This window comes from Electrophorus electricus, chromosome 7, assembly GCF_013358815.1.
Source record: "Electrophorus electricus isolate fEleEle1 chromosome 7, fEleEle1.pri, whole genome shotgun sequence".
Taxonomy (NCBI): domain Eukaryota; kingdom Metazoa; phylum Chordata; class Actinopteri; order Gymnotiformes; family Gymnotidae; genus Electrophorus; species Electrophorus electricus.
The window spans coordinates 3,420,676-3,443,850 of record NC_049541.1 but is presented as its reverse complement, the minus strand read 5'-3'; the positions used below and the strand labels follow the sequence as shown (position 1 = coordinate 3,443,850).

Sequence of the window (23,175 nt, the reverse complement as noted above, 5' to 3'; positions counted from 1 at the left end):
AAGGTGTCTACCTCCCTTTCTCTCCCTTTCTCTCCCCCTCTCCCCCTCTATCTGTCTCTCATTCTCTTTTCCTCTGCTCCCTCTCTCTACACTCCTCCCCTAGTTTGACGTTGTTTGCTAAAATCTGTGAGAAGACCGTTCTGAAGCGAGTCCTTAAAGAGCTTTGGAAACTGGTCATAAACACCATGGAGAAAACAATTGTTCTCCCTCCGTTAACAGACCAAACGGTGAGTGTTACACACACACACACACACACACACGCACACACACACACACACACACACAGAGGAAGTCTGAGCATCCATAGGTCAGGTCTGGCTGCAGAGAGATCGTATTGCACTGTTGGAGGATGGAGAACACACATCTGATCTGAACACGTCTGATCTGAACACGTCTGATCTGAACACACATATCTGATCTGGTGGGCAGAGCCGGAAGCACCTGCTGCCTGTTCTCTTTAGCAGTGGAGAACTCTGTGGGAGAAAGAATGAGTGTGTGTGTATGTGTGTGTGTGTGTGTGTGTGTGTGTGTGTGTGTGTGTGTGTGTGTGTGTGTGTGTGTGTGTGTGTGTGTGTGTGTGTATGTGTGTGTGCATATATTCATTTCCCTTGTCAGTATGTGTGCAGGATGACACCTGAGTGTGCTGTTGTTCTAGGGCACACAGCTCATCTTTAATGCTGCTAAAGAACTGGGTCAGCTGTCTAAGCTCAAGGTAAACATGCTACATACCCCCCACTGCTCAGCCTCGTATTAAAAACCCAGTTTAACTTCATCAGTCATCTCCATTATAGGTATATATTGTTATTAATTCTCTTTTTAACTACTGACAATGCTGAACAGTCAAAGTGCTGACCTGTTTACCCTTTGACATTTAGGAGCACATGGTGCGAGAGGAGGCCAAGGCGCTCACTCCCAAACAGTGTGCAGTTATAGAGCTAGCACTGGACACCATAAAGGTGTGTGAACATACACACACACACACACACACACACACAAAAAAACAAACATGCATCCTTAAACATGAATCCATAAATATTGGTGTGTGTGTGTGTAACAGCAATACTTCCATGCTGGTGGAGTGGGCCTAAAGAAGACGTTTCTGGAGAAGAGCCCAGACCTGCAGTCTCTGCGTTATGCTCTCTCACTCTACACGCAAGCCACAGACAAACTCATCAGGAAATTCATTCAGTCACAGCACACTCAAGGTATGTTTCTGACCAACACGCGCTCACACACACACACACACACACACACACAGAATGTGTGTCCCTTATGTGTACCTGAGTCTTCTAAATTTCTCTATTTCGCTTTTCCTCCCTGTAGCTTTCCTCTGCTGTTTCTAGTTTGCTGTCCTCTTCCTTTGTTCTGTTTGTCTCTCTGTCTCTGTTTGTCACCTGTCGTGTGTCTTACATTACTTAATCCTCAACTCTCCTCACTTTCTCTCTCATTCTCTCGTTCTCTCGCGGACGCTCCCAATCTCTCTACTAGTCCACGGCGGTAAAGGCGTGAGGTACAGCCCTAGCGAGGATGTGTACCCAGAGAAAGGTACGTTTGTCTCCAGACCCCTGGGCACAGCATGGGAATCACCCTACTTAAACAAAGGCTGTTTTAACATTCATGAATGCAAATGAGTCCCTTGCATATTCATGAATCCATAATTATGCTAATTGAGCCCGGCTCAGTGGACGCGTCATCTGGCCGCCGTAGCCTGCCTCCCACATGCACAGCTGCTTCTCCGGACGCGCCTGTGCACAGGGCAGAGGGTCGGGAAAAAGTCCCTCTGGGGGATTTTGGCTCCATGTGTCTCCGTCAAGTGATTCGTCATCACGGGGTCAGGTGTGCACCCTGCTGGGAGCATGTTGGCTGCGGCGGACACCATTGAGATGGTTGCCGGTGATAGCAGACGCTCTGGGATTGGTGGGCCGGAGTGAAGCAAGACAGCACACCTGACAGCAGGAAACGGTGTCTTTGTCTTGACCTTTTTGATTCTTTCTTCCACTTACTGTCTCTCTCTGTCTCACTCTTTCTCACCATCCTTCTCTGTCTCACTCCCTCTGTTCCGTATGATAGTGCCACTAGGCAGAGGGTGTGTGTTTATTTTGTATGAGCCCTAATGGGAACTCAGTAGCAAGGCATATAGTCTGCTTACTGTGTGTGTGTGTGTGTGTGTGTGTGTGTGTGTGCGTGTGCGTGTGTGTGTGTGCGCGTGTGTGTGTGTGTGTGTGCGTGTGTGTGCGCGCGTGTGTGTGCGCGTGTGTGTGTGTGCATGTGTGTGTGTGCGTGTGTGTGTGCGCGTGTGTGTGCGTGTGTGTGTGCGCGTGTGTGTGCACACATGTGGCCAGAGGTTCGCTGGCTGTGTTAAGCCTTTATATCATAGTTTTATTTCTGTGCTTCAGTTAATATGTTTCCTGATCACCCAGAAGAGTGTACTGAGTGGCTCTTTGGACAGAGAGGAACTCACAGCCTGCTGCCCACCATCTGGCTCTAATGTAGCTGCTGGCCAGATCACAATGTTTTATCTGCATTTCACCAGCCCTCACCAGCCCTTCACCAGCCCTTCACCAGGGCTTCACCAGCCCTTCACCAGCCCTTCACCAGCCCTTCACCAGAGCTTCACCAGCCCTTCACCAGAGCTTCATCAGCCCTTCACCAGGGCTTCACCAGGGCTTCTGAAAAAAAATACACCAATTGGGTTCCAGCACGGTTTGGTGACCATAACATGGATGAAGTGCTTTTAATTTATATCCATTTAAATTGTTTCATCACAGCTACCAGCATTGGCCTCTTCCTGGTTTTATACATTATAATGGGATACATTTCACTCAGATTAATCCTGGGTCAGAAATGCACAGTTCATGTTGCAATTTCACAAAATTCTATGAAACATTTATGAAATGCAAGAAAGAACCTTGTAATATTTCAGTGATGCTTGGCTACATGTTTTTCATTGATGATTTTCAACACTCTGACCAATATAGAGGATGTTTTCCTTGTTTTGCTTCACCCATTTTGTCAAAATGTTTTGCCTCTTCCTGACACACTATTTGCCTGTCTCCCTTCTGGACAAGGCGCTCGAATGCTCTCTGTCTTTGAAAGCACTTAACTAGGCTTTTCGTGTCCACAGCATCCAGTCATGGCAGATATAAAAATTAAAAGCAAATTCTTGTGAAAACAGACAGTTTGAACTTCAGGCCCTTTGTTTCGTCAACAGAAGAATGTAGTCCAATTGAGGCCATGTAGGTTGGCAAAAAGAAGAAGTTTTGAAACTGTTCTCTTTTCATTTGATTGCCTGTAAGAGTAAGTTGGACTACAACTGGACGCTGGACATGAGCTTGTGTGTGACTGACGTGTAAGGGAGGTCTTGGAGACATCAGTGCCCCTCCTCAACAGAAACTCTTTACATATGCACCATGTATAATTGCTGGGCTTTAAGAGGACCGGCGTGTGCGCTACGGAGGGATGTGAAAGTGTGGTTTTGTTTTGTTTTTATTCCCTGACCTTTGACCTTGTCTTCCAGCCTCAGGCGTGGATGATGCTGTGGGAGAGGTATCCATGACAGTGGAGCTCCTCAGTGACCCCAACACCGGAGGGCACAGAATTAATATTAAAGGTTCAAAATCTTCCTTTCTCATCCGTCCGTCTCTCACTCCGCCCACCTTTCCAATAATTATGACTTTAGGGTGTTCCATCTTTTTCTGCTGATGTCATGACCTTTGTCAGCAATTTTCCCTCCTTCATTTGATTGATAGTGGTGGCGGTCAATGACCTGCGCTGGCAGACACAAGGCATATTCCGCCCCTTCGTGGAGGTGTACATCATTGGGCCATACCTCAGCGACAAGAAGAGGAAGTTCGCTACCAAGTCTAAAAACAACAGCTGGTCCCCGAAATTTGGCGAGTCTTTCCAATTGTAAGTCTTCCCCCTGATTTGTGTTTGCTTGACTGAAAAGGTTTAGCTCAAACATGTTAAAATATGTTAACATATTGTTATGCTAATCTGAGACATTGTTAGCCCTCTGCAGCTAGGACTTTGCTTTAAATCCCAATTTTAGGGAGAGTCCAACCTGTAGGTACTGAAAACTTCAAACTGTGTTGGGCGTAGTGAACAGTCGACAAGAAAGCTTACTCATCTCTTGCCCCACATCATATGATTAGTCTGTAGGTAATGCAAGGGCACTTTTTAGGGAATATGGAATGCAGCCAATGTTCTTCTCTGCCATCCCTGGCCCCGCCCCCTCCTGCCCTTTGCACTGTGGCCCACCCCTTCCCTCCTGCAGCACCCTGGGTAGCGAACTGGGGCCCGAGGGCTATGAGCTGCACGTGTGCGTGAAAGACTACTGCTTCGCGCGCGACGACCGCACGGTGGGCGTGGCCGTGCTGCAGCTGCGCGATGCGGTGGGCCGTGGTGGAGCCACCTGCTGGCTGCCCCTGGGCAAGCGCGTGCACATGGACGAGACGGGCCTGACCGTGCTGCGCATCCTCTCACAGCGCAGCAACGACGACGTGGCCAAAGAGTTTGTCAAGCTCAAGTCGGACCAGCGCTCGGCCGAGGAGGGTCGCGGGAGCTAGGGAGCTAGGGCACCCCCCCCCCGTGGCAGTGCACAGGACCGCACAGAAAAGCAACCGGAAAAACACATGCATGCGTACACAAACACAGCCACAGGAAACAAACTGATGGAGGTTAGTCCAGTAAATAAAGATGTCCATATAGATAATATTAGCTAAAGGTTACTGTTGTGTCTCTGTTGGTAACATCAATAGTGACATAACAGAGATTTCTTTACAAACACAAAACCAATGAAGTCTGATTCAAGCAATTAATGATGTCAGAAATATAGGTATAGCTCTTTCATCTTTGCCTTTTTTATTTTAAAAACAGGAACCTGGCTGTGATGTGCTTAAATGCCTCCACACACACACACACACACACACACACACACAAATTCAATATGTCTTCTTTTTATATTCTAGCTTAGCTAAAAACTCAAAGCATGTCACAAAGCTTATAAAAAACAAAACACAAACAAACCGCCCTATGATTGGCTTCACAGAGTCCTTGTCCAATCAGTATCAGTTGGATACTGATTTCCATTTGCTCTTTTTAGACACATGCCTTTTGAAGTTGGTAACCTTGACTCAGCAGTTTGCATCGGGTAACATAGCTCACTTGCCGTGTGTCAACGACCCTCTGGCGGTATGAGTCAGCAGACTGCTGTCAGAGATCGGGAGCAGCCCGGCACTCCTTCTACACACGCGCACAGCATGGCTGCCTGGGGTATGCCCTCGGGCTCCCAGTTAAAACAGCTTCTGCTGCAAACGCACTCTCCATCTCACCCTTCCTCCACCTCAGTTTATTATTTTATGGCTGGATTATTCCATTGTAGGAAAAAACAAACAAACAAACAAACAACATAGCAAAAAATTCATTAGGGCTTGATTGGTTTGTGTCGTTTGGAATACTTTGCACTTTTCTTTCTTTGCATGTTTGGGAGTGTGACTCCACCCCCACCTGTCTGTCTGCCCGTTAGTCGGACAGTCTGTCCTGCTTTCTTAGTGCTGCCTCAGCTGGGTCTCCTAAGTGCGGCATATGACGATGTCCACTTACTCCAACACTGTGACTCTCTCCTCGGGCCTGCCGCAGCGCCTCCCCCACCCCAGTGCACTATGGGGCTTCTGTGCGTCTGTATGGTGGAGTGGACTCTCCAAAACAAGACGCACCTCGTGGCAGGTGGGCTGACGGTGAAGAATTAAGGAGCACCATTTTGTGCTTTCGTAGAATGAACAGACCAGGGTTCCTTTTTTTTAGGGAAAGGGGTAGACAACAATAATACTGACCCATGAGCCACGATGCTAGAAGGTCCCTTTTGAAGGGACTCCAGTCAGAATTCTCAAGAACAAAGGCATCTCCTGAACCAGCCCCTCCACGCTGGGCAACTCACCACAGGCCTCATGCACTCAGCTCCATTAAGTCCCTATTTAGAGTCAAGGGCTTGCCTGACCTTCTCAGACAACTTGTTTGAAGAAATCTCTAAAATATCAAAGAGGACCATAGCTGCATGTAAGAGGTTTGTCTTACAGCTCTGTGACAGTGTTAGCATGTTCAGCGTGGCAATGTCTTTTAGTGTTTGATTCCACCAAAGGAAACGTGTCTGTGTCTCTGTGTGTGTGTGTGTGTGTGTGTGTGTGTGTGTGTGTGTGTGTGTCATGCTCAGGCATGGAACTGTCAACTTGCTGTAGTCCTTGTGTCCATGTCCAGAATCACAGTCTTAAGGCCACTGCCTGGACTTCTGCTTTCGCAGTGTCCTGTGCAATCGGCCGTGATTCTCGTCTGTCTTAATTCTACAGCAATACTTCAAGACGTGGACTGAAGTGCAACTTTTGTGGAGAAGGAGACGCCCACGCCAAACAGCCTCCCGGGTGGGGGTCTGCACAGGGGTACACACTGGCCTGTACCAAGGACACTTAGTCATTATGCCATCTTACGTTTCGCAGTACTGTAGAAAATGTGTTTGTGCAAGTTGAAATTAGGAACAAGGGGCCAAGCACTGAACAGATTTAGTTTCCCCATCTGTCAAAACGCAAAGGTGTCTCGATGGCCTTAGGTGACCTTTCACTTAAATGACTAATCCAAAAAGATGTACTAGTCTTGTATAGGGCTGGGGTAGATGAAGTTTGTATATACATAGCCCATATATCCCAGATATTTGGGATGAGAGCCAGTCATGAATAGATAGCCATTCAAGTTCGCTGTTTTACAACTAAACCATAGTGCAATTAAATTACATCATAGTAGTTAACTCTTTGTGTACTTGGAAAAGAAAAGAAAATGTTTACAACCCAGAGTGTATCAGCACAAAATGCTTGCACATATATATTATCACTGTTGGAAAGAGTGAAGGTGCAGTGACTCGAGCTAAAAGGTTGCATTGTGCAGGCGAAACCACTGGTGTGGAGGCTTGAGTTCTCTGCGGAGTGCTCATGGAGCCATGCATAGCTTTGCTCTGCAACACCAACTATGACACACCCGCAAACGGATGTCGCAATATTTAGCTTGTTTGGGTGAAGAGAGCTGGTCACAGTGACACAATGACATACGCTTAATGATAGCAGCAATCACATCACTCATGAGAACACACAGTGGACACTTACACACACACACACACACACCCACACACACAAAAAATGCGTGCCCACTCCACAGACCTACTCAAGCACAAGCGGGCATGAAGATTACCCATATGCATGCTTGCATGTCTGCGGATGTGTTGCCATGCGGTTAACATTGTGCCCATTTCGTGACCTGTAAAACCAAGTGCATGATGAGGAATGGAACTGTACTTATGCCGGCACGTCTGTTTCTGATGTTAACCTGCCACTCGTCAGCTGAGTTCTCAGTATGTCATTTCATTTTATTTTGGAGATTTTCAAATGTATTTATTTTTCAAAAAAAGAGGAAAAAAAACACAAACAAATGCTTGTGAATACATAAACACATAAAAAAGAGGAATGTAACGTAAATAAGCATGAACGGATGTTTTTATACTGGGGATGTTTCTAATTTTTATTTGTAACCATTATGATAGTTTCTAAATGAGGATGGTGGTGAGATGATGCAGCATTGCTTCCTATTAAAAAAAATGTTCAATCTGATTTTTTAAATCTGATTTTATTTTCTTATGGAGATACATTGGTGTAGTTACAAACAACACAGTGAGTGGAAGAAGTAATACAAACACCCAGTAACAATCAGCTTATTTTAAATCTACTGTTCTATGGCTGTTTTACCTTTGCACACCCAGTAACAATCATCTTATTTTAAATATACTGTTCTATGGCTGTTTTACCTTTGCAATCTATCAGGTCACTAACTCCAAGCCTGTTGTATCTAGTACACTGTTCTAGTCCACCCTCTAAACCTTCCTTCAGCTTTTGATCTAATTAAGTCAACAGGTCTCCCCTTGTTACAAAGCTACAGAGTGCACCTTTAATACTAATTATTACCTGCCCATTTCTACAATGAAAGAAACCTCAAAAAAAAAAAAAAAATTATATGCGTCTAAAGCAACACCGGGTATTCAAAAGACATTAAGGTAGTAAACAGCTGGAGCAAAATGTCTTATAAAAGACAGCAAAAATCAAAAGAAAAAGTTAAATTTACTACAGGGCTACTACTAGGTCAAGACTTCCCCAGAGCCGCGGCCAGCTCCTAGGATGCCACGCCTGCTGTGAACATAAATATTTGATATCAAAGCAATGCAAGACAGTAAGTCTCCTTTTCTTTCACAGCATCAGAATAAGCTTATATTTAGAAGACAAAGCGAGTCTTCTGCCCCAGTGTCTGTTCAATACAGCGGTGATACAGTTCAACTCAAGCAATTCAGTTTTGCTGCAGTTATTAAACCCCCATCGACATAGCCTGTAGCGATTTTAAAGAGGAAAAAGTAATGCTAAATTGTTGCATTCATGTAGCGTATATATATTTATATAGATAGGTTTCCTCTTTACTATGAAAACCTTTGACCATATGGGAGTGCAGTTTCACTGTCCACTGTGTAGACACCATAGACCATCCAAAGGCAGAAATGCTCCCCAGTAACTTCCCCAGATTTGTGGGTAAATGTAATAAAATTCATATACACATACGATATAGACACTCACTTTGAACAATTCCGCGGTGATTAGTCTTATGGGGGCCGAACTAGTGTTTTCAAATATTTTCCTGCCATCTAGTGACAGTTTGGGATACTGCATGTTATCAGAGCGGACCGGAGGCTGTCAGAGGAAACGCAGGCGTGTCCGTGCCGCATTATGCATGTCTCCGGCCACACGTGGTTCAGTTTAAAAGCCGTGGCGGGAGCGAAACCTCCTTACAGGGTACATGTCATGCAGACTTCGTTGTCCTGTAACTCATTACTGATCTAATTATTGGCCCGCTTGTGTCTTCATGTTCAGTACGTTGCCTGCGTTCGTGAAAGCAGTTATTACTGTCCCATGTTTGGCGAGGAAACAGGACCGTAGGACCACGGCGGTGAGTGAAATAGCGCCGCTTGGGTACCGGCAGCTTCGTGAAAGCCACGTGTATCGTACAATAAATGATGTTGCATTAAAGAGACCATGGGAGAAGTCAAGACGCGAAGGAGACAGGGAAAGGAAACGAGAATGAACAATTAGTTACGCGACCCACCCCACAGTGACATGTTGCTGCCATCTATTTAAAGCAGCTTCAAGTGGGTAGCTGTAAACACTGGGTTCCAGGCATTTATTGAGCACCAAATAATTTTGTGTCGTCTTACAGTAAACTAAATGAAACACACCAAGACACTGGTTTATTGTTTTACAGTAAAAAACAAAAACAAAAAAAAAACAAGATTTATTAAAGAAGCATAAAAAATAAAACTCTTGATACATTTCTTATAACCGTCAAGTCAGCTCAAATTATATGAGTATACAATTGTTCCAACTCTCGGCTAAAAGGTCCATAAACTTTCAAATAAAATATATTTCAATTTTAAATTTCTTCAATAATTTTCTCATTTTGTTATAAATTGCCTATATGTTGTACACAGGAAACAAATATGGAAAATAAAGATAAATTTGCAGTAATAAAAGGGTCACATTATAATCTGGGATATTTATGTCAAGGTAAGCAAATAAATTGTAAAAATAAAATGTGTAAAAAGTTTTTTTTTTTTGTTTTTTTCTTTAGAAAATTATTAGCTAATGCCTGATGGCTTCAAGACATGCAGATAGTTAACTTACAAATAATGATACATGTTTTAAAAACTACATTTACCTTATCATTTTTGTACTTCTGGAAAACAAATCCCAATGATTGTATTCAGGGTATTTACAGTTAGGTCTGAAACCTTGTTATTGAAACTACTTTTGGTTCTGCATACAAAATAATTAAAGCAGAAAAAAAAAAAAAAAAAAAAAAAAATCCCACACAAAGGAGAGCAGAATTACAGGGCTAAGTAACGCATGCAAGAGTGGCAAGCGACGCCATTCTGATGTAAGACTGGGCCCTCTGTACTTTCCTTGGTAAACCCTGTTTCTAAACCTCGGGGTGGGCAGGGGTGGTGCCATTACAGGTTGATGGGGCTCAGCCCCTTCGGGCTCAGTGCAGCCTGGTTTGGAGACTGATTAACAGAGAGGGAAGAGGTCTGCCCTCAGCAAGCTGATTGAGGCTGAGGTCACCAGTGAGGCCGCAGGAGCAGATAGCACTGGCCCCTAGATGTCCTTACAGCTCGGCGCCAACAGGTCCAGAGACGCCTTCACGGCACGCCACTGACTTGTGCTAAATTTGTACCTTTAAGCAGATCTGCTACTGTAAATTCCTTGGGTTTGAATTTCAAGAACACTTTTCTAAAAGATAATCTCACTTAGAAGACCTAAACTCATTTGTTAGGAGACTTCCAGGACAGGGAAAATCAATTAATATAAGAGATGCAAGTTGTCAAGGTATGCTCCTGTGCCGTGTCACACTCCCAAGTAGATTAACAAACCACTGCGTTCAGAAACAGCAGGGAGAACAGGAACCAAAATGACCAGTGCAAGACCAGCAAGGCCTGGGAGTGCCTGTTAGCATTCAGACACAAGCAACAGGAATCTTACGTGTTTGCAAATCAGTCGACCTGGAGCTGTTCTCCTCTCTCTACAACCACTCACGTGCTCCCGGAAACGGATCAGGCACCATCAACTGGCGTCAACCTGAACAGCCGTCACCGATTCGTTCAGCAACATTCTGCATCCACGCAGGAAGCAGAGATGGGACGGCCGAGTGCTCGCAAGACACAGAACGAGAAATGTGGACCAGATTTAGGAGACTCAATTCCACACATCCTCCCAAGTTACTGAAGGATGCTTGACAGTGTGGATTTGAACCATGCAAACCAGACTTAAAAATGGAGTCCTATTGACCATCAGCCTCTGAATTTGTGTACGTTTCTGTGTCTGGTGTCACTTCTAAGGTTATTTACCAGGAAGATCATGGCTACTCCAACCCTAAACTTCACCTACTGTGCAGCTCTGCAAAATGTAGCACAAAGTGTGTGGAAGCCCTGGGTGATATAGCTGCCAGGTTCTGACTGCGATTTTCAATCCTGGTTAATGTAACTGAAGGAGACCTGAATTGCAGTGCAGTAACAGGAAGCCCTTTTAAATGGTTTGGTGGCATCATGGCTTGTCTCGTGTAAAATGCCATCAATGGCTCGACTCTCCAGCCAGAAGCTGGACATCGAAGGGCGCAATGCTAAGAGGACATGCGCGAGAGCGCTCCCTGGTGGGCAGGGATCTTCAGAGCTCTGCCATAGAGGACAGCAGCGCGCTGCAGGCAGCTCAAATTATAAGGGCATTTTGTCCTGACAGTAAAAAAAAGGACTTACGGGAAGGGCGGAAGACCAACATTTCTCCAGGCTGATAGATCCACTATGGGCCACCGGCAGGAGATCAAAAAGGAACATCGCAGTGTGGCAGTGCACACAAGCAGAATGGCTCTACAAGAACGCCGAACGACAACGAACATCCCTCTCACCCCCTCCTCTTCCTCACACACACACACACCTTACATACACACTTCCACAGTAAGGAGAAACATTCTTGCAACATTACAAAGAACTATTCTACAATTCAATAATTCAAAACGGTCTTGTTGGTTTGACAAGAGGCTGCGCGTTCCCTATTCCGCAGGAACAACCAGACAGCTAATCTTAAAAGAAGATCTTTAAGAACAATAAAACTGTAACAGATAAGGACGACTGTGGATAAAGGGTGAATCCAGACAGCACGACGTCCATGGTGCGTTTCCAAATTTTAGCGGACCCCCCCCCCCCCCCATCAGGACAGGGGACCAGATTGGAAAAAAAAACAAAAAAAACACACACATCCCTAATAACCTTTTTTTGATCATAGCATTAAAGGCAAAAGACTGATAATGAAGTGTATATGACCTGTCTGTCCTAGCCATAGACAGTTGGCAAGAGGACGAGTGGCACCCACCGCTGGACTGGAATTTGAGTGTTTTAGGGTTGTACGGTTAGAGATACACAAAAGACCAGCACAAAGCCAACCTCTTATCACTGTAATGATATTCCTTATGCAATGTCAACTAGTCTATCTATCTACTTGTCTTTATATTGAACATTAACCATTATGTTGGATATCGACTCTTAACATGAATAAATATTAAGTGTTTCATTCTTCATAGATTAAAAAAACAAAACAACAACAACAAAAAAAAAAACCACACACAAATAATCCTGGAATATTCCGGGCTGGCAAGTGTGTAGACTCTGCAGTCCCTGTGTTGTCCCAGTTTACCACCGCAGGTTTGCTATGGCAACGACGCACCAGAGACGCACGGGATTCAAAACACCCAACTGCATTCCCGTCCCTGGGAAAAATCTTGAAATGAACCATTAGAAAAAAGTGCAGACCTATGCAGTTTAAGTCGAAAAATACCTGCGAGTAGAAAAAAGTCTCAAGCGGGAAAAAAAACGAAAAACAAAACCAAAAGGCGCAATCAGGCTGCACTCGAGCAAGAGTGAAGAGCGTCTGGGGAGGGGGAATGTAAAGAACACGTAGACCAATGTGCCGGCAGGCAGTCGAGAACATTAATGCCTAAAGAAAGATAAGACACTGGTTTCCAACCTCCTCATCCACAATGAAGATCTCAGTTCTGGAAAAAGTCACAACCTGCCAATTCCACAGCCTGGGACAAGTATGAGTCAGTAATATCTGTCATCATCATAGTTATTATTATTATTACTACTATTATTATTAATAATAAATCAACTTAACTCCAGAATAGTGTCATATCTAATATGGTAATTATTGAATTTATTGTCAATCCTATGTAGGCAGGTGGTAGATACACGTCCTCCTCTCTTACATATCACTGTAGACTTTCTAGATAACTTTATAAGCTGGATGTTCTATAGGTTTGAACGACAGCACCCACTGCTGCCTGACTGGGTGCGGCGGCGTGGTATTAAGAGAAGATGCGGATGCACTGCGTGGCAGGGGTGTGGCACACCGGGCACTCTGGCTCTTGAGACTGGCATATCTGCCCAGCGCAGTCCATGCAGAACAGGTTGTGGCCACAGGGCACGAGTGCAGCTGTGACCTCACTCTCAAAGCACACGAAGCAGTCCCTGCTGGTCCCGCCAGGCACCATGGTGGCCAGGCCTCCCGCCTTCAGCCGGCCAAGCACCCCCGAGGCTACGCCCATGCCGCTGACGCCACCCTCCGAGTCGGTGGGGGAACCACCGGGCAGGGAGGAGGCCGAGCAGGAGGAGTAGCCCGTGGTGCTTCCGCCACTGCTGCTGCTGCTGCCGCCTGAGAAGGAGGAGCCCGTCTGGAGCCAGGAGAGCGCGCTGAGCGGGTCACTCTGCGCCCGCCGCGCCAGAGGGTGGTCCAGGGGAGCGGAGTCAGCAGGCAGCGTGGGTGAGAGGCGGGGCGTTATGTTGCCGCCGCTCAGGCCACTGCTGTTGCGCCGGAGGGCCTGTGACGGCTTGCCGCCGTTCACAAACGGCGCCCAGATGTTGGAGCCGCCAAACTCGAAGCTCAGGTCGTCAGAGGCGGGAGGGGCGAGGCCGGGGGCGGAGTCGCCGGCGAAGGTGAAACCGCCGCCTCCCCCGCTGCCCGTGCTGAAGGGGCTGGTGGGGCTGCCGCTCTCCGCAGGCCGTCGGGGCGCCGCGTACGAGTCGGCGCTCAGGCCTCCGTTGTGGTAAGAGGAGGAGGAAGAGAGCTTGCGGCCAGAGCCGTGCGTGGAGAGAGGCAGGGGGGGCGGGGGAGGTGGCGGTGGGGCCGCCGCGTGCCCGCTGGCGCGAGACCACAGCGTGCCGCCGAGGCCCAGGGAGCCCAAGCCCTCCAGGCTGACGTCTGTGCCGTTGCTGTGGAAGTCGTTGTCGCCCTGCAGGTCCACGAAGGCGCCTGTGCGGAGGGTGATGTGTGTCTCAATCTCCTCCCGTGCCCGGTCCACGTTCTCCGGCATGCCCGTCACCTCGAACACGGGGTCTTTCTCCCGGCTTGGTGTCACGATGTACGTGTGTGTCTGCTGCTGGATGCGTTTGATGGTGGCTCCCTTTGGCCCTACGACCAGGCCCACCACTCGGTAGGGCACACGCACCTGAATGGTGGTCTGACCAGGGAGGTGGGGGGGCCCGGGCAGAGATCCCCCACCACTGGCCCCTGCCCCGGCTTTGCAGCGGGAGGCACGGATCATGGAGAAGTGTTCCGCAGCCGAGATGATCTCCCGTTTGGCCATTTCAACATCCTCACGTCGACCTGTCACTATGAACACGGGGTCTTCACCTCTGACTGGGGTCTTGATGTATGTGTTAGTCTTTGCACGCAGGGCTTTGATCTTACAACCTATACAAAAAACACATTTGAACATATGCAAAAATCATTTACTCAGATGAACAATTAACAGGAAAAAATACAAAAAAATACAATACAATTATTTATAAACACAAGACATAACTGTAAAGAAGTAGCCTCCTAAATGATTTTGCCCTTTATGTTACAATTACACAAACCACATATTAGGAGCTGAATATTATTTAGGAACGAAAATGGTTAAATGGACATGGTTCCAAATACAACCTAAAAAGTAAAAATAACTGTGAATGTTCTTTTCAATTTTTTGCCCGTTATTTTCTCGCACATTCATAAGTTAACCCACAGAGGTGTACTACAGGGGTACTGTTCCTTTAAATTTGGACCGCTTCCTTCACGCAGCCAATAGTGTGCGTGCCCTGTGATGTCATTGTCGGAGGCAGAAAGCATGGCTTTTTCAAACAAAGAGAACAATGCAATAACCACAGCACAGCCGCACACGCCGCAACGAAAATGTCGGTTTGATATTAATAATGAGAATAACGCAAAAGCAAAGCAAAAGCACAAAAATGATTTAAATGTAGCGATTCCGCTCAGGGCACCGCAGGCACAGCAAACACCGCCCATACCCGTCCAATGCGCGCTCGGCCCTACTTAGCATACACGTTCAACGTGCTCCATTAATAAATAAAAATACGCCGATAAACAAAATTGCAAACGGCTCCAAATGACAACGGAGGTGTGTGCCAAATTTATATGCATGAACTTGGCCGTGGGGGTTGTAAAGCGGGATCGGTCGATACGTTTCTTTTGTTTGGGGCAGAACGCTAGACATGTCCAGACTCCCGACAATCTGCCGCTTTGTCTGACCCCCCGATACCCCTCCCCCTCGAAGCTACTTCCATCTGCCGAGGAATGGTACAAGACAATCGGCCCCACTGCCAAAATCGTTTCGGCAGCTACTTAGCTCGTGGTGTTTACCGGGTAAAACCCGCCAAATGTCTCCTTCCTGAACAAAAACACGCAGCGCCCTGCTTCTCAACAACCACCGCAATCAAGTAGCTACTACAACAGCTGGACGCAACAGCAACTTCTGCCAGCAGTCCCACACAAAAACATTTTAAAAGTGCAGCCAAATGGCATATTATTGTTTATCCTCTGCGCTTCGTTAAGAGATTTAAGCATTCAGAAGCCATATAGTTGTGAGTATTAGAACAATAACTTAAAATGTTGCATACGTTACCTTGCCGTCCTACAATTTCTGCAACGTGTTCCGAGCTGGGTACAGGCACACATTCAGTCATGTTGACACTCCTCTTTCTGTTGCAGAGCACGGAGCTTTGTTCCCCCAACACAGAGTGCGAGTGCGGGGCGGCCATGTGGTATCCACCGGTGCCGTAATACTCCGGGGAAGGGGAGCACGACGTCGGCGACTCGCGGGACCCGCCGGGGTGTTCTAGCATCTGCAGGTCGACGTAGCCCCCGCCGCCGCCGTTGCAGTTCTCCGGCACGGTGCCTGGTGATCCGTCCAGCGCGTCGACCTTATCCAGACCCATGAGTGACAGCTGGTCCAGGGCGAAGCGAAGCGCCTCCTGACGATCCTCGTCCCGTGACTCCGGGTCCGTTTCTCTGGGCAACGTGACCCCGTTCTGCTGGCCGCTCACTACCACGTCGTGATCCATAATCTCAGGGTGGAACAGAGGGCTAGGCATGCTCCCCGTGGATGCACATGAGACTAGGGGGGGACCTGGGGTGGGGACAGCTTTCTAGAGAAGAGGGTTTCGAGCAAACAATACAATAAGAAGTGAACCATCCATACAAGAATGCAACAGATCACACAAATCTGAATGAAATGTTCTATCCCATAGCATCCCCATACCCATTTTGTGTGCGAATGTGGCATTTATTCCCCTCTCTCCTCTCACTGCTTTGTCCTTATTGTTTCTTTCTCTGCCAGTTGTTAGCTAGCTCGCTAGCAAAGTAGCTATGGCTAACACGGATACATAGCACCACAATCGGCTAACTAGCATAGCTGGGACGTGTTATGACAAACCGCTGCTGTTGCCGGTGTTACATTCTGGACCACGCCGTGACATTTACAAATACAGGGACAAGAGGCAGTTGCTGTACGGTTGAGAAATGGTAACGCCCAAAACCGAACATAACCGGGAGGGGAATTACGTTTTGTTGTTAGCTAGCACGCTCACGTTAGCCAGCTAGCTAGCTAGCAGAAGAGAAAGGTAAGTCACGTTGTCGCCGCCTTTGTTTGTGGACAGCACAAGCACAATCATGCACTGTGCTGCACAAAGTTCAAGAATCAGCGACAAAACAAATACATGTAATTAGGAGCGCGCGTTACACTCACCTCGTGGCCAGCTCGCGCTTGTGCCCTCCGTTCTTTAGGTTCTGAGGGAACAGTGTGAAGTGTTGGCAGTACGTTGGCTAAAGGCTAGCAGACTCGCTAATTTGGGGGCGTCGGGAGAAAAAGATTTAAATAAAAACCATGCGAGCGGGGAGGCAGGGGTCCGCGAGTGATTAAAAACAAAAACTCCGAGGTTTTCACTTTGCCGTTGTTTGGTCTGCCCGCTCGCAGCGCTCCTCACATTTCTACGCATGTATAAGCTCTTTTAAAAACAGCACCGCGTCTCTCCTCTCTCCCGTCCTCCAGCCCGCCGCCTTTGTCTGGCCAGGCGCACGCCGCTCTGCCTGTCTCGCGCACACGGCGCTGACGTCACCCGCGACACAACAATGGGTTCAAAGGCCACGCAATAGGCACGCGTTTCTGCGAAGCGCGTGCGCATTCCCGCGCCCGGTCTCGTTCACTATGACAATTAAAAATAAATAAACAAATAAATAAATAAATATATATATATATATAAATAATAAAAAGTGGTCTAAAAGTATTAATGCTGTAGATGGGGACACTTCTGCAATGCTTTCAATTCTTGGGACGTTTCCAATTCGTAACCAGGAATGCTACTCGTGAGCTAGGTTCATCACTTGAAAGAAACGGGGTGGTTTCGGACTCGCACACAAAAGCTCAGCATGTTTTTATGTACAAATCTGTAACTTTAATTCCTAAATTACATGGTAGTAGTGCAGTTTCAATATACTTTAAATCATTTAGCTAAGACATTTTCCTTTTCTCTCACACTTCGTCTTATAAAATATTCACTAGACAGACCAGAGCAGTTTAAGAATATTCCATTTTATTATTCATTTTACAAAATTAAGCCCACAGAGGCAGTGTTCCTGAAAAAAAGGATCCATTCATCCAAGGCTGCATAAAGTAGAAAAGGTTGTGCCTCCTTTGTAAGTTATTTATTAAAAACACAACAACACAATTAGGTAAATAACAGTCTTGATAAAGAATCTGATGCATAATTTCAGATGGCACTTATAGCATGAAACACATTCAGTCTAGTATTACATATTAAAAACTTGAATGCATTTAAGACTGACTTACATGTTGGGTTACTGCATCAATCAGATTTAATAATCAGTGTTCAGTATGTACTGTTCACATACAGAGGAATACAGTGATAGACACAGGGAACATGCTACTTCAGCCTTAGTGGAGGTTAATTAGAATGACGATGCATAAACCATTTTAGAAACAAACAAACATTCTTACTTTGACCTTTTTTGGCAAAGTGGTAAATTGGTTTGCATTTTTACTCACTGGTTGTATGTCACTTAGTGTAAACACAGAACATCTATCCATTTGTTACTCCACTTAGGACATAGTAGGATCACTTTTAGCTTCTAGCAATGTCCACCCTGGTCCTGGTCCTACTTTCAAATACACAGCAAAGAACCAAAAGCTTCTAGACTTGGGTAACAGGACAACCTATTAAGTGAAGACAGACACTTACAACCCCCCACCCCCTAAAGCACCATATTAATCTGAAGCCAACTATTTATATATTTATCCATCATGTATAACTAATAACGCACAAGATGAGCACCCTCAGACAAGTTCATTCAAAATGTAGTTATCTAGCTACTCTAGCCAGCCAAAAGTCTTTCCTCAATTATTTAATTTTGAGCCAAATTTACAAACTTCCAAGCAAATCCCACTGGCCCAAGACAGCATTTAATCTGTGCCTAAAAGATTGGCCTTGATTTAGGTTGGTGAACATGAAAAGACAGAAGCTAAAAATCCAAATTTTAACTTATAAACCAAAGATGTTGCTGCCATGATTAAATAAGGACTGCTTTGTTTTCAAGAGATGACTACTGAATCATGGTTTTGAGCAAGAGGAGCACATTTCACATTAACTCTTCCAGTGAAGCAAATAATGTGAAGATACTGGAGGATACTGTTAACACTTTGAAAATAACAAACAGTAATGACAATTATATGTTCATGTTACTGGCTGACTGCTGCGTCAGTGAGAGCTCCATTTTCCAGTAGGTGTTTAAGATGTAAAACAGCTAATGCTGCTTCTGGCTTGCACCACAATTAAATTAAATTTTTTTCACATTTTCTACAATTTTAAACCATAACACACAAAAATAAATAGAATAGCTCTAGCCTTCAGAGCAAAACAGAAGGAAAAAGCACCAATAATTGAAAAGGCTTGTGCCAAGGACTTGTCACAAGCTGTGAAAGTTCAGTAATGAGAGATTATTGTATTTTTACAGCTATATTTTACCACTTACAACCTTAACATCTTTCAGACTATGTGGACCAGATTCCAGAACTGCATATGTCCCCATATAGAATAGTTTCATTTCATGAGAAACACCTGGCTGTAAGCACAAAACAGACATTCATATGTATGAGCAATGGCAAGACATGTACTACCAGTAAACATTCTCCAACACACACACAAAAAAAGTTTCTTACTGTGTAAAACATTGGGTATCACAGTTAAGTTAAAGGAGTGCTGAAAAAGGGAGGAAGTGTTACTTTTTTTTATATCAAAAGAAAGCACCAGCTATCAGATGTTGGTAAATGTCCCGTTTCTGTGTGACTGCGTGGGAGGGGAATACTGCGATCCACACAGCTCCCTTCATGACTGAACAACATGGAGGAATAGGTTACATTACATGTCAGGCACTGGAAGCACACAGGAGCAGGCAACACAATCAATTCGACTGAATTCTTAAGACTTGTAGAATATCACCGTTCTTTAAACAATAGGTGACAACTGATCTTAAACTTTGATTTACTTTCAAAATCACACTTTGGAAATAAGTCAGCCCTATGAGTATTTAAGCATCAGCAGTATCTAAGCACCTGTTTTCCTGTGGCTATACAGCCTCCATTTCTTCGCTGCCATTGGTCTCCTCCTTCAGAGGCTCAGTATCACTGGCAGCCTCCTCTATGTGAGCCAGCATGTCAGCCATGAGGGCTTCCTCCAGCCTCTTCCTCACACTGTATACCAGTTCCTCCTGCTTCCTGTAACACAAGCAGGGTGATGCAACAGCTCAGCCCATCACAGCTCAGCAGCATGAGTTATGGTTACTCCCAAGACTGTAAAGCAGAAGGGACCCATACACAGACAACACAGTAGTGTCCAAGTAGAAACAAATGCCAAGTTCAGTTTAAATGCATTAAACTGCTTCTACAACAGAACATGCACTCACATGTTTACTTTTGGTACACTGCCAGCAATAAAAACATACATCAGTTAAAACTGCATTCAGCCATTGTGGCAAATCAAGCTTGTGTCAAAGCCATTGGCTTTTGCAGTCTCAGCATGCGATCAGTTAGCAGGGAGGTGTAGAGCAGTGTTGTATGCCCACGTACCTGATGTCCTCATCAGTCACAAGAAAAGCCTTGCACAGGGGTTGTGCAGTGTTGAGCCAGACACCTGGGTTCTTCTCCACAGCAGCAGACAGCTGGCCCGTGATTGGGCCACTGGTGGTGTGCAGGGCGCTGGCGATAGCAGACAGGAGCGTTTTGTCCGTGTAGCCTGGGCCAACCGCTGAAGTGGAGGACACTTAAACATCACACCATTGAAAAACAAACGGGCACTCAAATGAAATAAGTAAAAGCCAATTAATTTGTAGTATGCGGGCACAATTCAGTGGTCCAACATCTGGTGGAAGCTGAGAATTGTGAAGAGTGCAAACACTGTATGAACATATCTGGACATCCACAAGTGCAACAATTAAGCTTAAATACAGAAGAATATCCAGTTACCCACAAGCAAATAATAATAAAGCCCCCAGGATGTGGTGCATGGGCGCCCACACGCACAAAAGAATCTTGGTAAAGCCCATGTTTAGATCTGGTATGGCCACATTCATCCGCCTTACAGCTCTACTTTACCATTGACATACTAACCTTGAAGGCCTTTGGGAAGATCCATAGTCTTCATCAGCTCTTCGGCTATATCATATGCATTCAGTCCACCAAGTTTCCTCTCCCAAAAGAGCTGAGGAGAGATGCATTCATAATGTCAAACAATATTGTATGTACAAGTATTGGTCAAACTCAAACTTAGTCTATCCCAACTGGCTAAAATGTTACTACATCAATTCATGTACAGCAACAGCCAGTGTAACTTTCTATAGAAAGTGACATATTGCAATTTACATCATCGTCACCATGTCTCAAGCATGCATTCAGTCTCAGCCCCACAAAAACCAAAATGTCGCACTTTGCATCACAGAATGAATTTGTACCTAAAATGCAAAAGCATCAGAGTGCAGTTCATTTTAGAAACACTATTATCTGATTAGTTGCTCAGAGCTGTGTACTACAGCATAGCCAAATAAACTTGATAACAGTTTAGGCCAAGGGAACGCATGTCAGAGGTTTTCAGCTCTCCAGATATTTGGTTTCTACTGACTCAGCATTCATATCTGATGAACCTGAGTGAACCTAGTTGTGATTCTAGTTGTACAGTTACCTGTCTAGGCTGCTCAACAACCTTCTGAGGGTCAGTCTTCACTTTGTTGCTGGGGTGATTTGTGACCCTGGTAACAGGCTGTTTAAAGATGGATGCTGTTTGTCTCACTGGTAGAGAGGTGTTCAGATCAGGCTTACCCTAAAAACAAATTCAGTATAAAGTGCAGGCAAGTAAAATGTTGAGATGATGTGACTTAATGGTTCAACTGTATCCACTTGCATTGACACCTCAGGTGCCCATACAGTAACACACAACTTTTCTTTCAGTCTGCAACATACCTTGTTGGGAACGCCATGGTCGTGGCGTAAGCGTTGCCTGTTCTTGTTCAGTTTACTCATAATCATTTTCCCAGTACGGAAATCAAACGAGCTCAGGTCCATGGAGTTTCCAAGGTAACGGGCTAGTTGTGGCTTACTCCGAAACTTCTTTCCTGTGGGGCTGTGGATACACAAAAAGGAAGTGTTAAAGAAGCACCATTTTAGACGCGAAAAATACCAAAAGGCAGCCAACGCAGCAGAAACCCTCCCAAACTTTACCCGTTGCCAACGTAAATACACCCGATACCTGTAGTAGTTCGTCAGCTCGAATATAAAACTTTCACATTCACATGTTATGACGACCATAATGAACGGCTGAAATAAAACATTTAAGATCGGGCAACTCACTTAGCTAAACACAAAGACAATGCAAACTTGGGTCTTAGATTAATCCCGAAGTCTCAGATAGATAATCAAGATGTCTAAAATAATTTTAGCTATCTGTCGGTTGAGTTCAAAATCCAAACGCCATCTTCAGGATGGTGTTCGTTGACATTTAGCATCAATCGGACTGATAACCGATTTGTAACCGTATTTTATTTCAGACTTGAGATAATGCATAAAAAAACCTCTCCTTCCTCCAAAGGTCTGCCTAAATGCTGTAGCTTTCAATAAAGAGCAGCACATATCGAGCAAACATTTCTACAGCAAACACAAACGGTGTTTTTTATTCACGTGAAATCAACGGCCAACAAAGGAATGTTGCATTACGCTAATAGACACCAGGTTATGTCCACCCAAGTAGCTGGCTAACTAGTAACCTTAACTTTAAACCTGATAGCTAAACAGTATATCCTACTAACTTATCGATTTAATCCCAAAAAGGGAACTTTGATACCCAAGTGGTCAGTAAAGTTTGCCAACGTTACAAGCAAGTAAGTCCTCATAACTAGCCAGCCAGCTAGAATAAGTAACGTTAGTAGCTAATTTAGCTACGTTAGCTAATTAGCAAGACAGCTAACAGCACCGGGTTATCTTGCCAACTGGCTTACTCGCTAGGTTAACTTAATAAACCGCCTGCGTTTGGCAGTATTCCTTAGAACACAATTAGAACACAAAATACAATCGGATAACTCGCACAAAAAAGCGAATGTGAAGTAACGTGAGAAATGCTGAGTAACTTTTGAGAAATGGTCTTATAACTGCTAAAAGTTAACCATCTCACCTAGCTAGCATTCTAGTTTGTTTTAGCGCTGTGCCAGCTGCAAAAGTTCAATGGCAACGTTGTCAAACCAGCTAGCGTTAGCTAAGCTACATCTCCCTTGCTAATCCAGCAAGCAGTACCTAAAATAATAGACATCGCTTTTCCCCGCGGACAAGCCCGACTTTCTGGTCACTTCTTCCCTTTTCCAACCATTTGGGAGAGCCGAGCACTCCCACCTTTTCCTCTCCATTCTTCTCCCGGAGTTGGACGCGAAGAGCTACAGCAAACGTGAACACCGTCGGGCTGCTGGCTCTAACCCGCTTCTTTACCGCACGACTCTCTCACCTCGTGGCCCCGCCCCCTCACACAAAGGCCCCGCCTCTCTCCTATCATGCCCCGGCCCCTTCATTTATTCTCGCGCTGGGAGTAGATTCTTACGTCCCTGAATCGGCACAAACCATGGAATCAATCTATAATCGTCCGGCTTGCGACACTATTTTGCACAATAG

At 45.5% G+C, this 23,175-nt stretch overlaps 3 protein-coding genes across 5 annotated transcripts in view; 1 reads left to right on the top strand and 2 right to left on the bottom strand.

Moving 5' to 3' along the window:
• LOC113584686 (protein unc-13 homolog A) overlaps window positions 1–5,406 on the top strand; it is a 43,851-nt gene extending 38,445 nt beyond the window's left edge. Inside the window, exons 35-42 of the mRNA XM_035528102.1 lie at window positions 104–227; window positions 656–712; window positions 876–956; window positions 1,058–1,205; window positions 1,489–1,545; window positions 3,518–3,610; window positions 3,750–3,909; window positions 4,277–5,406. Of these exons, the coding sequence (XP_035383995.1) occupies window positions 104–227; window positions 656–712; window positions 876–956; window positions 1,058–1,205; window positions 1,489–1,545; window positions 3,518–3,610; window positions 3,750–3,909; window positions 4,277–4,568 (1,012 nt within the window). The 3' untranslated portion in view covers window positions 4,569–5,406. The remainder of the gene's footprint in view (window positions 1–103; window positions 228–655; window positions 713–875; window positions 957–1,057; window positions 1,206–1,488; window positions 1,546–3,517; window positions 3,611–3,749; window positions 3,910–4,276) is intronic.
• Window positions 5,407–11,825: 6,419 nt separating this feature from the next.
• On the bottom strand, window positions 11,826–17,008 carry LOC113584668 (RNA-binding protein MEX3B). The gene is made up of 3 exons (XM_027021734.2): window positions 16,705–17,008; window positions 15,583–16,105; window positions 11,826–14,372 (listed from the first exon to the last, which is right to left on the bottom strand). Exons 2-3 carry the CDS (start codon window positions 16,049–16,051, stop codon window positions 12,988–12,990), a joined length of 1,854 nt encoding a protein of 617 aa, XP_026877535.2. The 5' UTR covers window positions 16,052–16,105; window positions 16,705–17,008; the 3' UTR covers window positions 11,826–12,987.
• A 2,269-nt stretch (window positions 17,009–19,277) lies between these two features.
• mbd3a (methyl-CpG binding domain protein 3a) lies at window positions 19,278–23,009 on the bottom strand. Of its 3 annotated transcripts, XM_027021737.1 has the most exons (7): window positions 22,807–23,009; window positions 21,484–21,643; window positions 21,206–21,343; window positions 20,638–20,728; window positions 20,098–20,275; window positions 19,585–19,746; window positions 19,278–19,363 (listed from the first exon to the last, which is right to left on the bottom strand). In XM_027021737.1, exons 1-6 carry the CDS (start codon window positions 22,914–22,916, stop codon window positions 19,599–19,601), a joined length of 825 nt encoding a protein of 274 aa, XP_026877538.1. In that variant the 5' UTR covers window positions 22,917–23,009; the 3' UTR covers window positions 19,278–19,363; window positions 19,585–19,598. The 3 variants fall into 3 exon arrangements, with proteins under 3 accessions (XP_026877538.1, XP_026877537.1, XP_026877539.1); XM_027021736.2 differs by having other exon boundaries at window positions 19,278–19,746; XM_027021738.2 differs by having other exon boundaries at window positions 19,278–19,746; window positions 22,903–23,009.
• Between the last annotated feature and the right edge of the window lie 166 nt (window positions 23,010–23,175).

Bases quoted from the DNA above. Each gene is read 5' to 3' on its own strand.
- LOC113584668 (XM_027021734.2), bottom strand. From the start codon at position 16,051: ATGCCTAGCCCTCTGTTCCACCCTGAGATTATGGATCACGACGTGGTA. The intron at 14,373-15,582 runs GTAACGTATGCA...TTTTTTGTATAG, and splicing joins AGAAATTGTAGGACGGCAAG to GTTGTAAGATCAAAGCCCTG.
- mbd3a (XM_027021736.2), bottom strand. From the start codon at position 22,916: ATGGAGAGGAAAAGGTGGGAGTGCTCGGCTCTCCCAAATGGTTGGAAA. The intron at 21,344-21,483 runs GTATGTTGCAGA...ATTTGTTTTTAG, and splicing joins ACCATGGCGTTCCCAACAAG to GGTAAGCCTGATCTGAACAC. The intron at 20,729-21,205 runs GTAACTGTACAA...ATCTCTCCTCAG, and splicing joins TTGTTGAGCAGCCTAGACAG to CTCTTTTGGGAGAGGAAACT.